Source organism: Scylla paramamosain, chromosome 32 (assembly GCF_035594125.1).
Source record: "Scylla paramamosain isolate STU-SP2022 chromosome 32, ASM3559412v1, whole genome shotgun sequence".
NCBI lineage: Eukaryota > Metazoa > Arthropoda > Malacostraca > Decapoda > Portunidae > Scylla > Scylla paramamosain.
The window spans coordinates 2,559,725-2,571,254 of record NC_087182.1 but is presented as its reverse complement, the minus strand read 5'-3'; the positions used below and the strand labels follow the sequence as shown (position 1 = coordinate 2,571,254).

Genomic DNA, 11,530 nt, shown 5'->3' with positions numbered 1-11,530 from the left:
CCCACACCACCACCTCCCCCACACCACCACCACCACCCCCACTACCACCACCACCACCACCAAGGCCACGAAGAAGCTTGTCTCTCAGTCTCTTGGGACGAAGCTCTCATAAACTCCTACGCTCTTACGAGATGCTTCGATGTTGATCTTTTCCAGCCTCATCACCATCACCACCACCACCACCACCACCATGGAAAGATCTGTGAAGGAAGAACTATAACAAATCTCCGCTAACTTCTTCTTCTTCTGCGTCGTAATCCCCCTAGTGGCGGCGCGTGATATTTACTCGTATCTATATTCTATGCTAACTAAAATATCTCATAATACTGAAATACCTACATCTGAATTTATATTTTTTTTTTTGGGGGGAGGAGGGAAAGATTCTATTTAACTTGTTGTTTTCTGTTCCTTGTCAAAATTTATGCATGTTATTTAAGTATTTCGTTTTCGTTACAGTTTTCAGTGTAATCGTTTTCTTTTCATCAAAATTTTGTACTTTTTTTTCTTTCCCATCAAAATTTACAACAATCGTGGTTTCTCTCTCTGTCTGTCTCCCAAACCTGTCCCCACGTGTGCGAACAAAAACACAAGGATAAATGAAAGAAAACGGAGAAGCTGACTCGTGTTACGCGTGCGAGGGTGGCGAGAGAGAGAGAGAGAGAGAGAGAGAGAGGAGAGAGAGAGAGAGAGAGAGAGAGAGAGAGAGAGAGAGAGAGAGGAGAGAGAGAGAGAGAGAGAGAACCAGTAATCATATAATGCGTATGAAAAGAAAGGAAGGAAGGAAGGAAGAGAGGAAAAAGATGACGTAACAAAAACAAAACCACCTTTCTTCCCTTCCTAGCCTATCCTGCTGCAGAGAATATGATCCCCTTGATGCAGTGATATGATTCTGCATGTTGGAGCGTGTTGTGACTCCCTCTGGTGTTTCTGTGTGTGTGTGTGTGTGTGTGTGTGTGTGTGTGTGTGTAGTGGTGGGAGCTGTTTGTTTTGATAGTGGTGGCGTGTGGTGTGGTAAGGGAAGTAGAGTGGAAGTTGTTTATTTTGGTGGTGGTAGTAAGAAGTTGTAATCGTGATAAAAGGGAAGGAGAAGGAAGAGGAGAATGATAGAGGGGGTAAAGGATAAATGCAACAGGAGAAGTAATCGTACAAATGAGAAATACATTAAGAGCGCATTTGTAATACTGAGAGCAGAGGTAAACAGTAACATGAAAGAGAGGTACAGATAATAAAGAAGGGAGAAGAGCATAGAGAATAACAGTAGTAATCGAGACGTACTATATTAGGAGCAATAAGAGTATAAGCAGTAATAAAAAGGAATAGAAGTGGAAAGGATAAGAAGAGGAAAAGAAGAGGAGAAAGTAACCGTAGTAGTGGGAGACCTGCAAGAGGAACATGGAGCATAGCAGAGTGAAGGTGGTGGTGGCGGTGGTGGTGATGGTGGCAGTGTCCTTCGTCAGGCTACTGCGCTGCTCTGTGGAAGGCCGTGACGTCACTGCTTCCTTATAGCGTCAGAGGAACCTGTTTACCATTCACCTCTCAACCCTTTCGCCCCTCCACGCCCCAGTTTGCTGACCTGGGGGACGTGTGTAGGGATGAGGGTGACTGGTGGTGGGTGTTCACGTGGGGACAGGGGAAGGGAAGGATAGATGGCAGTGGGTGTACACGTGGGGAGGGAAAGATAGTGTGATGGGTGTGTTAAGGGGTGTTGTCTTGTGGTGGGTGTGCACGTGGAGAGGGAAGGGTGAAGGGGTAGCAAGGTGGGCGGGTGGGCGTGCTGGAAACAACAGTGGATTCTTGCGTTACGTTGTTTGATATTGTGGATTAGATATCGTGTTTGGGTGGATGTGATGTGTGGGAATGTCTCTCTCTCTCTCTCTCTCTCTCTCTCTCTCTCTCTCTCTCTCTCTCTCTCTCTCTCTCTCTCTCTCTCTCTCTCTCTCAAATAGAACCAGTTACAATGCTTTATTCATTACATTACTATCCGTTCATTCTTTACTATCTACTAAGTCAATAACCAACTACCACAACCACTACTACTACTACTACTACTACCACCACTACTACCGCTATGACTACTACGCCTCGACCTCAAGTTACCTGCATTAATTGATCGCCATCCTAAAATTAGCATTCACCTCAGAACGCAGGTGTGGGCAGTGTTAGCAGTATGTTGTGGACTTGCTGACTACGTTTGAGGACTGAGAACCGGGAAGTGAGAATCTAGAGTGGAGTGGAAATGTGAATATACTAGTCACACAGTACACAGGTGACGAGGAGGAGGAGGAGGAGGAGGAGGAGGAGGAGGAGGAGGAGGAGAAGCTTCAAGACACTTCATAATGTTGTTTAGGATTTGCCTTCTGATTTTCTTAAGGAACTGTCACCTTTACTGGGCCTTTCCTCAAGTTTTGTAGTAGTAGTAGTAGTAGTAGTAGTAGTAGTATGTAGTAGTAGTAGTAGTAGTAGTAGTATAGAGTCCCATGTAATAACTTATAACTCTTCACTGTGCATATAAGTAATGAAAATAAACACATTTAGTCACCAACATTTTTTATATGAATCTAGGCAATATAGAACACGACATTCTTAGTTTGATGTCCTCAGCTGTGACCTAGAAGCCATCAGGCCCGCGGCACGTGGCTGCTGGGAGAGAGAGAGAGAGAGAGAGAGAGAGAGAGAGAGAGAGAGAGAGAGAGAGAGAGAGAGAGAGAGAGAGAGGAAACAAGCTTAAAAGAAAAATAACCGCATAGTACTGAAAGCCAGAACACCGCGCGAGCTTGAGTCAATCCTGTGAAAGATCCAAAACAAATCCACCAGAGAGTGTCTAGTGAGGGATTCAGGACTGGACTGGCTGGACTGGCGGACACCCACACCCTTCCAGCAGAGAACCAGATCCTCCCGGAGCCACTCAGGAACCCGCCGGAGTCCATTAGAGGTCACTCAACTCAACTCAACCACGCAAAAAAAAGATAAGAAAAAGAAAGAGAATGATTAAAAAAAAATGGGAGTTTCTTTTTCAGGGTTTCTGGTCGAACTGGCTTTTTTGTTGTAGAGGAGGAGGAGGCGGAGGAGGAGGAGGAGGAGGAGGAGGAGGAGGAGGAGGAGGAGGAGGAGGAGGAGGAGGAGGAGGAGGAGGAGGAGGAGGACAGTGTTAACTTCTGCAAACTACCGCTAAAGTTACTTCTGGATTGCTGTCACCTCCTCCTGATTATAGTCTTCTTGGGCCCTCCTCCTCCTCCTCCTCCTCCTCCTCCTCCTCCTCTTCCTCCAGCAACATATGACCCGGTTGTTGCAATATCCTTGTGTCTATCAACATTTTCCTCCTCCTCCTCTTCCAAGACGTCTTCTCATGACCTTGTTTGCCCTGCGCTTTGACCTCTCACCTCTTCTATGTCAGCATCCTCCCCACAGTAGCAGTAGTGGTAGTAGTAGTGGTGATGATGATGGTGGTGGTAGTAACAAGAACAGCAACAACAACAATAATAATAATAATAATAATGACGAACAAGCAAGCCCCGTGGATACTGAAGGTCGCTGGGAAGAGCAAGAACACGTGAACTGCATGGTCAAACAAGGCGAGGTGGCGGGGTGGGGGGCATCTGGAGGGAGGGGGGTAAAGGGGGCAGTTCTCAGCTCCTCTCCGCAATGCTGTCTCGGCGTGTTTGGTGGGGGGTGAGTGTTGTGGGGAAGGGGGAGGCGGGAGGGTTGGTTACCACGTCACCACCTCAGTCATTAAAACCCTCACACGCTCACAGTTGTGCTTAGTGATTCTGTGATCTGCTTCCCGCCAACACAAAGAAGCGTCTGGTTCTCGCCTCGTGCCCGCTGTTGGTCGTGCTGCGCGTGTGTGTAGCCCCCGTGATGGTAGGCGTACTGTGCTGTGCTGTGCTGTGTGTGGGAGGGTGTGGGTTTGTGTGGGAGGGTGTGGGTTTGTCTGGGTGTGCAAAGGTTCGATACATTAAGGGGTTTAGTTCAAACTAATTTGTTGTTAGTGCGTCGTGGAAGCCATCGTGAATACTCAGGGCTCAAGGGAAATAAACAGGATCCAACTTGCCGCCCCAAGCTGTGTTTTGTTTACATCCGGGTGTGTGTGTGTGTGTGTGTGTGTACGTGTGTACGATGGTGCTGATGTGCGTCCTTGTGTGTTTTTCAGGGGCCCGCGAGGACCACCGTGTGCCAGGCATCATGAGTGCCATCCCGCTGCTGCTACAGTGTCCTCAGACCCCAACGTCCCAGTCGCCCATCCACCCACCCCTGTCGCGCCGCCCCTCACACCCCTCCAGACTCAACAACCGCAACTCCTTCCCGCCGGACCAGAGTCAAGAGTCCCGCTGGGCCACCCTCCTCACCAGGGCCACCCCGGCTCGTCCGTACGGCGCCTGTAACCCGGCACCCGCGCCTGACGCCGTTCCTGCCACTGCCCCCGCCCCCGCCCCAACCAAGACCCAGTCCCTCTTCGGCCAGCAGGTGGCGCCCGCCCCCACCCACCAGACCACCTCAGCCCCGAGGCCCTCCCCCACCGGCACCCAGCCCCCTTCCACCACCCAGCAGTCCCGCCCCTTCTCCTCTCGCCCCCTGGTACCCACTGTGTCCTTCAACAGGGCGCTCACATCCCCCACAGCCATCAAACTCTTCAATCCGTCTCGCCGCCTCAACAAGACCCAGTCGCAGCTCATCATGCCGCGTATGAAGTCACTCATCAGGGCGGGCCAAGGCTCCCGCAAGGAGAAGAAAGTCTCCCGCGAAGGGTCGCTGCGGAGCCTTGCCAACTATGACGAGGCCACCTCCCCCGAGCCTCTCATCCGCAAGTCCAACACGGTGCTGGCACTGTCCTCTACCACGGGGACCACGGCCCAAACCAAGCTGGTCAAGGAGCCCAAGAGCAGCAAATTCAACATCCTGAGGCGCATGACGTCCTCCAAATCTGCGGTGTTCAACACCACCAAGCTCACCATCCCTAAGTCGCCCTCCGCCATGCCTGACCTGCGGCGGATTCGAAAGGACTCCAGCATGCAGTTCACGCAGGCGGACCACGACGGCGAGGGCGGCGTGTGTTCTCGCTGCACCTCCACGGCCTCCTTCGCCTCCAAGAGCTACGCGGCGGGCATGGCGCAGGACACGGTGTTCTGCAAGCTGTGCCTCTCTGACGTGCCCATTGGGGAAATGTACCAGCTACAGCAGTGCATGTGCCGATTCTGCAAATATGTAAGTACTGCCTTGCCTTTCTGCCTCACATCCCGCACTCTACTCTAGTTACACTGCTAACGTTCACTAAGCAGCTATATACCTGCACATACATATATATGTAATTATATAGCCTCAGTAGGGAAATGTAATATTAAGAATGTTTTATGTGGCGGTGAGATGCAGTACGCTGTGTTGTCCCCCGCAGTGCATGGCCGTGTACGCGGCGCTCAAGATCCGTGAGGGAGACTACACGATCGAGTGCCCGGACGCCAACTGTGACTGTAGCGGCGAACTGACCCTGGAGGAGATGGAGACTCTGGTGGCCAGCAAACTGTACCAGCTACACCTCAAGTTCCGCAAAAACACAGGTGGGTGTTCTTGATGGCAGTGCACTTGTCTGTGTCATGACCTGGAGAGGCGGTGCCTGTTGAGTGAGTGCGTGCCCCACACTGCTTGGTGACCCGTGGCGAGGGTAGCGACCACTGACTGTGTCTCGTTCCATCAGAGGTGGTCCTGGACCCCGTGAGGGTGTGGTGCCCCTTGGCTGGCTGTGAGACAGTGGTCAACCTGCCCATGTCCAAGCTGGAGGGCCCCCAGTGCACCACCTGCCCCACCTGCACCACAGTGTTCTGCGCCGCCTGCTGCGAGCCGTGGCACCCCAGCCAGGCCTGCCACGCGGACACTGCGGAAGCCCTGGTGAGTGCGGTGAGTGACGGCTGCTGATGGGGGTTTTCAGGCATGAAAGGTCTACTCCACTGTGACCGTGATCAATTTTATCTCTTGACATCAGTCTGAGTGAGCTTGTTACTAGAGTCAAGTGGCTTGGAGTGGCCCTCTCAGTGCGGGGTTGCAAGTGGGTCACGGGGACGCCGCCATGCCGGAAAATTCAACCACACATTATATCAACACTCAGGCTAAAAAAAGAAAAAAAATAAAAATACTTCACACCAGTCACACGTGCAAAGAACTGCCGACTGATGTGCTAGTTATGCTCACAGCAACAAAACACCTTGGTCTCATATGAAGAACACACCTCAATACAAAAAATACTAAAATACTAAAGACCTTTCTCCCTCCGTGTTGCAGGCAGTGCCCATTGACGACACCATAAAGCGGTGCCCGTCGTGTAAGGTCCTCATTGAGCGTGACGCAGGCTGTGCCCAGATGTTGTGCAAGCGGTGCAAGCACGTGTTCTGCTGGTACTGCTTAACCTCCCTCGATGTGAGTACTGACACACCCACACTGACGCCCTGACCCTTGTTGCTACTGACAATATGACATTCGATACTTCATGTGAGTCACCTCAGACGTCTTCATTGAGCAGAAATAAAGCTAGAGACACTGACAGGCTTCCACTACTCAGTCACTCATGCTATCAGTGAATTTTGGAATTTAACTCATCTTGTCCCACTCCTTTTATTAAACTTGAGAAGCCACACCAGTCAAAAGGTACTCAAGATAACTAACTGTCTCTCCTCTACTTCCTTAACCTTCATCTTGGCCTCAATTGACGACCAGCCTACATGTTATCCTTGAGTGAAGCTTAATGTTTACTTGTAACTGAATCGTCCTCACAATGCCTCGCCTCTGTGTCGCTTCACTCCACACTCTGGCCATGTGAGGGCTGCCTCGTGACACGTGACTACTGTGTTTGCTCGCGTCATTATTTGCACTCAGTCACTCTCAACAAACTTCTCCTCCTCATGTGACGGAGCTGTGTTTGTTCCAGACTTTATTTACTCTGTCTCTATCAATAATCTGCCCCTTTTTAAAAACTAGTACGAGTTTAATTTTACCTGTCATTGTTTCCTCTTTATTTTACGTTCCACTCCACTTAACTTCCCTCCTCGATAATCTTCACGAAGCAATATAAACTACTAATGCACATTATCTTCACCAATTTGTTAGGTTATCATTTTCTTGTAATCCTACATTCAAGTATTATTGATAATCTACTCATACACCAACGAAAACAAATACGTATCTCATTTTACTAACGGCAACTCAGGAACACTCTTTCCCTGTGCTTCTTTGCTCCTATACACTCACTGCACTCACCTGTCGTGCCTCTATTTACACATCTTTTTGCATTCCTAATTATCTGAGAGGAACACGATGAGCTTTGTACTTTTATAGTTTTACTTAATTTACACCTGTTCCTCATTCACCCAATCCACGACTACATGTTCTCCTTTACTCCCCACTAGGACGACTTTCTGCTGCGCCACTACGACAAGGGGCCCTGCAAGAACAAGCTGGGTCATAGTCGAGCGTCCGTCCTGTGGCACCGCGCACAGGTCATCGGCATCTTCGCTGGATTCGGTCTCCTGCTGGTGGTGGCCTCCCCTCTCCTCTTGTTCGTGGGGCCCTGCTTACTGTGCTGCAAGTGTAAGCCATGCTCCAGGCACAAGATTGAGGAGGACAGTTTATACGGCATCTGAGAGGAGGCCGAGAGTAGCAGCAGCAGCAGCAGCAGTGGTAGCAGTGTATGAAACCAAAGATGAAGGCTAGGAGGAGGCCAGTGAGCGGCGAGGTGTGGGTGATGACACACCCCCCTGAGGAACGCCGGTGCGGAACATTGCTTGAAGGGGAAGTGTTTATCGTCTTTCAGTGTCTCGAGAATAATCAAATGCATGGAAGCTACTCGTATACACGCTACGTACTGTACAGCGACGGTCAGAAGTGAGGTCACGGATCTCTTGAAGGAACACAAAAGAAACAAAAATTAAGAAAAAAGCAGCAAACCAGTTATTACTTTTGATACTGTGTGCTGTACACTATCTAATATGAAACAAGAGATGTAGGATAGCAAAAGAAAAAAAAGTTCCTCAAAACAGAAGAAAAAAACACCGATACTTAGTGAATCAAATGAAAAAAAAAGACATTGAAAGCTTTTGAGATCCATGACATAACTTTTGGCGGGAACTGTACACAAGAGCATCTATATACAGAAAAAAAACCGAGCCAAAATATCATACAACGGCTCTGCTTCTTTTAGCTTGTACTCTTATGACGATGCTCACTTGTTTCCGTGTGATGCCCTTGCACGGTGTAAGTTAAGGGTCACGCTGGTCACGCTGCAGGAAGGCGTGACTCGTACCATGGTGACTCACAGGGCACCAAAACAAGTAATCTCACCAGTATAGAAAATTTGAAGTCGCTCTGTTACTAGTGTTCACCTCACCGTTATGAAACAAACACCTCATGACCGCTCTGCAAGTGTCGTGTGAGTGAGAGCGGTGAGTGAAGCAGTGAAGCCTCGAAGCATGGATTATGAAGCTTCGAGCAGCGTTCAGACGGGTTACTCACTACTACACGAGATGCTTCAGTGAGGAGGGAATGTGGGATCTTTCTGTGATCCTGCCAGGGATATCTGCCTCACATCCTTCACTATAATGGGTAGAAGGGGCAGACCATCACCACCCCCCCATCACCTCCCATCACCCCATCACCCCCACCACCGCCTCCCGGAGAGCCGAACCAAGCAAGCAATCTCGCGCAAACCTTTTCATTTTTCGGCATGTCTGCTTCTGTATATGAGCTTCTGTGTATGTATGTTATGGTATACATACATGCGTACATATACATACACGTGCACCTCTTGTTTTTTTGTTTTTTCCTTGGCATATTTCGCTCTTATTCCAAACATACACACTCTTGTATTATATAATTTCGTTTCGTTTCTTGTTCATTTCATGCGAAGAATGATAGATAAAGATGTTCACAGTGACATGATGATGATGATGATGATGATGATGATGATGATGATGATGCTAACAATGGTGGCAGTGATAGGACAGAAACAAAAGGAAAGGATAAAAGCTGTAAAAACAAAAACAAAAAAAAACAAAAAAAAATCTGATTCCCCACCATTACTACCACACTTATCTACTGCATACACTTACCTCCCCTTTTATCATTTCCCTTGTAAGTATTCTTTAATTATACGTATATTATGATGCACAATATAGTGAAAAGTAACTGTGATGCTTTGTAGCCTAAAAATAACGCCACTTTCTGGGTATTCACACACAGAATGTATGTACGTAAAGGTAGACCATGTGTTTAGTGTGCACTTCGCTGCCTTGTGTGTGTGTGTGTGTGTGTGTGTGTGTGTATGGTGAGGAAGAAAGGAAGAGTAAAAGAAAAAACTAGGGAAAGAGGAGTGGGTAATGGGACTGTGTGTGTGTGTGTGTGTGGTTAAGGAGTGTTAGTGAAAAAAAAAAAAGGTTCAAAGCGAAAGAGAAAAATATCAATGTAGAAAGAAAAATTTGAATATTAGAGAAAAAAGTATAAGAAAAAAAGATTTGAGTCAACTGAAGAAGGAAGAGAGGAAGACCTGGCGTGTAGGAACCAAAGACCTGTGTGTGTGTGTGTGTGTGTGTGTGTGTGTGTGGAAGACTATAAACTCTGTAGATATGAACTAATAGGCTAATTGGGAAGAAGGAGGGTGACAATGGGACTGAATGAAGCAACAGGCTCAATCAGGAATATACACTTCTATTTTTTATTACCAAATCCCACTGATAAGGTTAAGCTCCCGCGGGGGTAATAATCACAAAAGATATACTACTCCTACTCCTACTACTACTACTATTACTACTACTACTACTACTACACCTTTTTGGATATGTTGATGAGAAATACATAAAGAAAACACCCAAATACTTACTTGTTTTTTTTCTTCTCCGCCTTATGATGAGTTTGACTGGCTGACTGATTAATTAAGCTGGAATGGCTGGATGACTTTATTTATTCATTTATTTAGTCACTTGTTTATGTGTCTACCTGTTTACCTATCTACCTGTCTACCTATCTATCTACCTCTATTTATTTATCTATTTACAGTACATATATTTACAGTACTTGTCTATCTATCTATCTATCTATCTGTCTATCTATCTGACCGTTTATTCTATTATTAATTTGAAGCACAGTATTAGAGAGAGAGAGAGAGAGAGAGAGTCAGCAGGTTCAGGCCATAGTGATTACGAGAAAGTGAGAAAGAAAGCCAATCCAGCAAATGAAGCCTGTGACGATGCTGTTCATGATTAGTAAGTGACCCTGAACATCATTTCATCACTTGCCTTAATGAACAACACGACTGTGGAGACGCACTCAAGACACTCTCATGGGCAGTCAGTAACCCTATAGGAATTGACGTGTGAGAGGCCGGTACCCACCCCCCCCTGTGTACTTGTAGAGACGTATCAGTTACTTGTAAGTCCTAGAACATGACCCTTAGATGAGGTATAAACGCTCATTAATAGTGTTTCATAGTGTTCCATAATGTGTAACGTAAGTATGAGTTAGAGTTAGAGTTTTGTTATCTTCATGTATGTGCCATTGATGTGTGACCTAGTGACTCTTCCAGTACGCAATTGTGGCTTAAGTGAATGCAGATACTCACAGTACTAAGTGGTGATGAATGAGCCTTGTGTTGCGTCTCCAGCTCTTGACCGGTTCAAATCAATAATCTTTGTGATAGCGTGGGTCTGATGGCTCTTAACTGCTTCATTGACGGTTACACACCATCTCTCTCTCTCTCTCTCTCTCTCTCTCTCTCTCTCTCTCTCTCTCTCTCTCTCTCTCTCTATGAATATTGATAAAAGGAAAGTTGTAATGATTTTCTTTTCCTTTCTCTAAAAATGTTTCTTTTAAGCATTAATACAAAATTATTTTTCTTCCTTATTCTTCTTTAAAAATATCCACAAAAGTTTTATTTACTTCAGTTATTATATGGAACAGTCTGATTCTCTCTCTCTCTCTCTCTCTCTCTCTCTCTCTCTCTCTCTCTCTCTCTCTCTCTCTCTCTCTCTCTCTCTCTCTCTCTCTCTCTCTCTCTATACTATATCACGCTGACACACAACAATTATCTAACTTACTATTGCAAACTTAGCGTCACGTGACCTCCACGGCACAACATGCAAAACTTTACTATCCCGCGACCAAAGCTAATTATAAGACAGGTAATTAATCAGCGAAGGTGACTTGATTACTTTGACCTTCACCTTACACCTCACCCAGAAAGACACTGAATTATAAATGGACTGCAAACAACAACAACAAAAAAGTGATGATGATGATGATGGTAATAATAATAATAATAATAATAATAATAATAATAATAATAATAATAATAATAAGCCTTTAATACTAATAAAAGGGCGTAAAATTGGCTGTGATAATGAGAGAGAGAGAGAGAGAGAGAGAGAGTGTGTGTGTGTGTGTGTGTGTGTGTGTTTTGGCAATATTTGTAGTAGTAGTAGTAGTAGTGGCGGCAGGAATAGGCCTAGGCTAATCAGGGACTTTTGTAAGTTTTTCCACCTACACTTTTCCAGGCTGT

The 11,530-nt window shown here is 46.7% G+C and overlaps 1 protein-coding gene across 8 annotated transcripts in view; it reads left to right on the top strand.

Annotated features, from left to right (window-relative positions):
• The window catches only part of LOC135089037 (E3 ubiquitin-protein ligase RNF19A-like), a 61,233-nt gene extending 51,382 nt beyond the window's left edge, over positions 1 to 9,851 (top strand). For 3 of the 8 annotated variants that reach the window (XM_063984218.1, XM_063984220.1, XM_063984221.1), the window contains exons 2-6: positions 4,151 to 5,202; positions 5,390 to 5,552; positions 5,690 to 5,889; positions 6,271 to 6,405; positions 7,392 to 9,851. In XM_063984218.1, the coding sequence (XP_063840288.1) occupies positions 4,183 to 5,202; positions 5,390 to 5,552; positions 5,690 to 5,889; positions 6,271 to 6,405; positions 7,392 to 7,625 (1,752 nt within the window). In that variant the 5' untranslated portion in view covers positions 4,151 to 4,182 and the 3' untranslated portion in view covers positions 7,626 to 9,851. Of the gene's footprint in view, positions 1 to 3,724; positions 3,862 to 4,150; positions 5,203 to 5,389; positions 5,553 to 5,689; positions 5,890 to 6,270; positions 6,406 to 7,391 lie in introns of those variants that run through there. The other 5 variants (XM_063984222.1, XM_063984225.1, XM_063984224.1 and 2 more) reach the window with 3 other exon arrangements.
• The last annotated feature ends 1,679 nt before the right edge of the window (positions 9,852 to 11,530 follow it).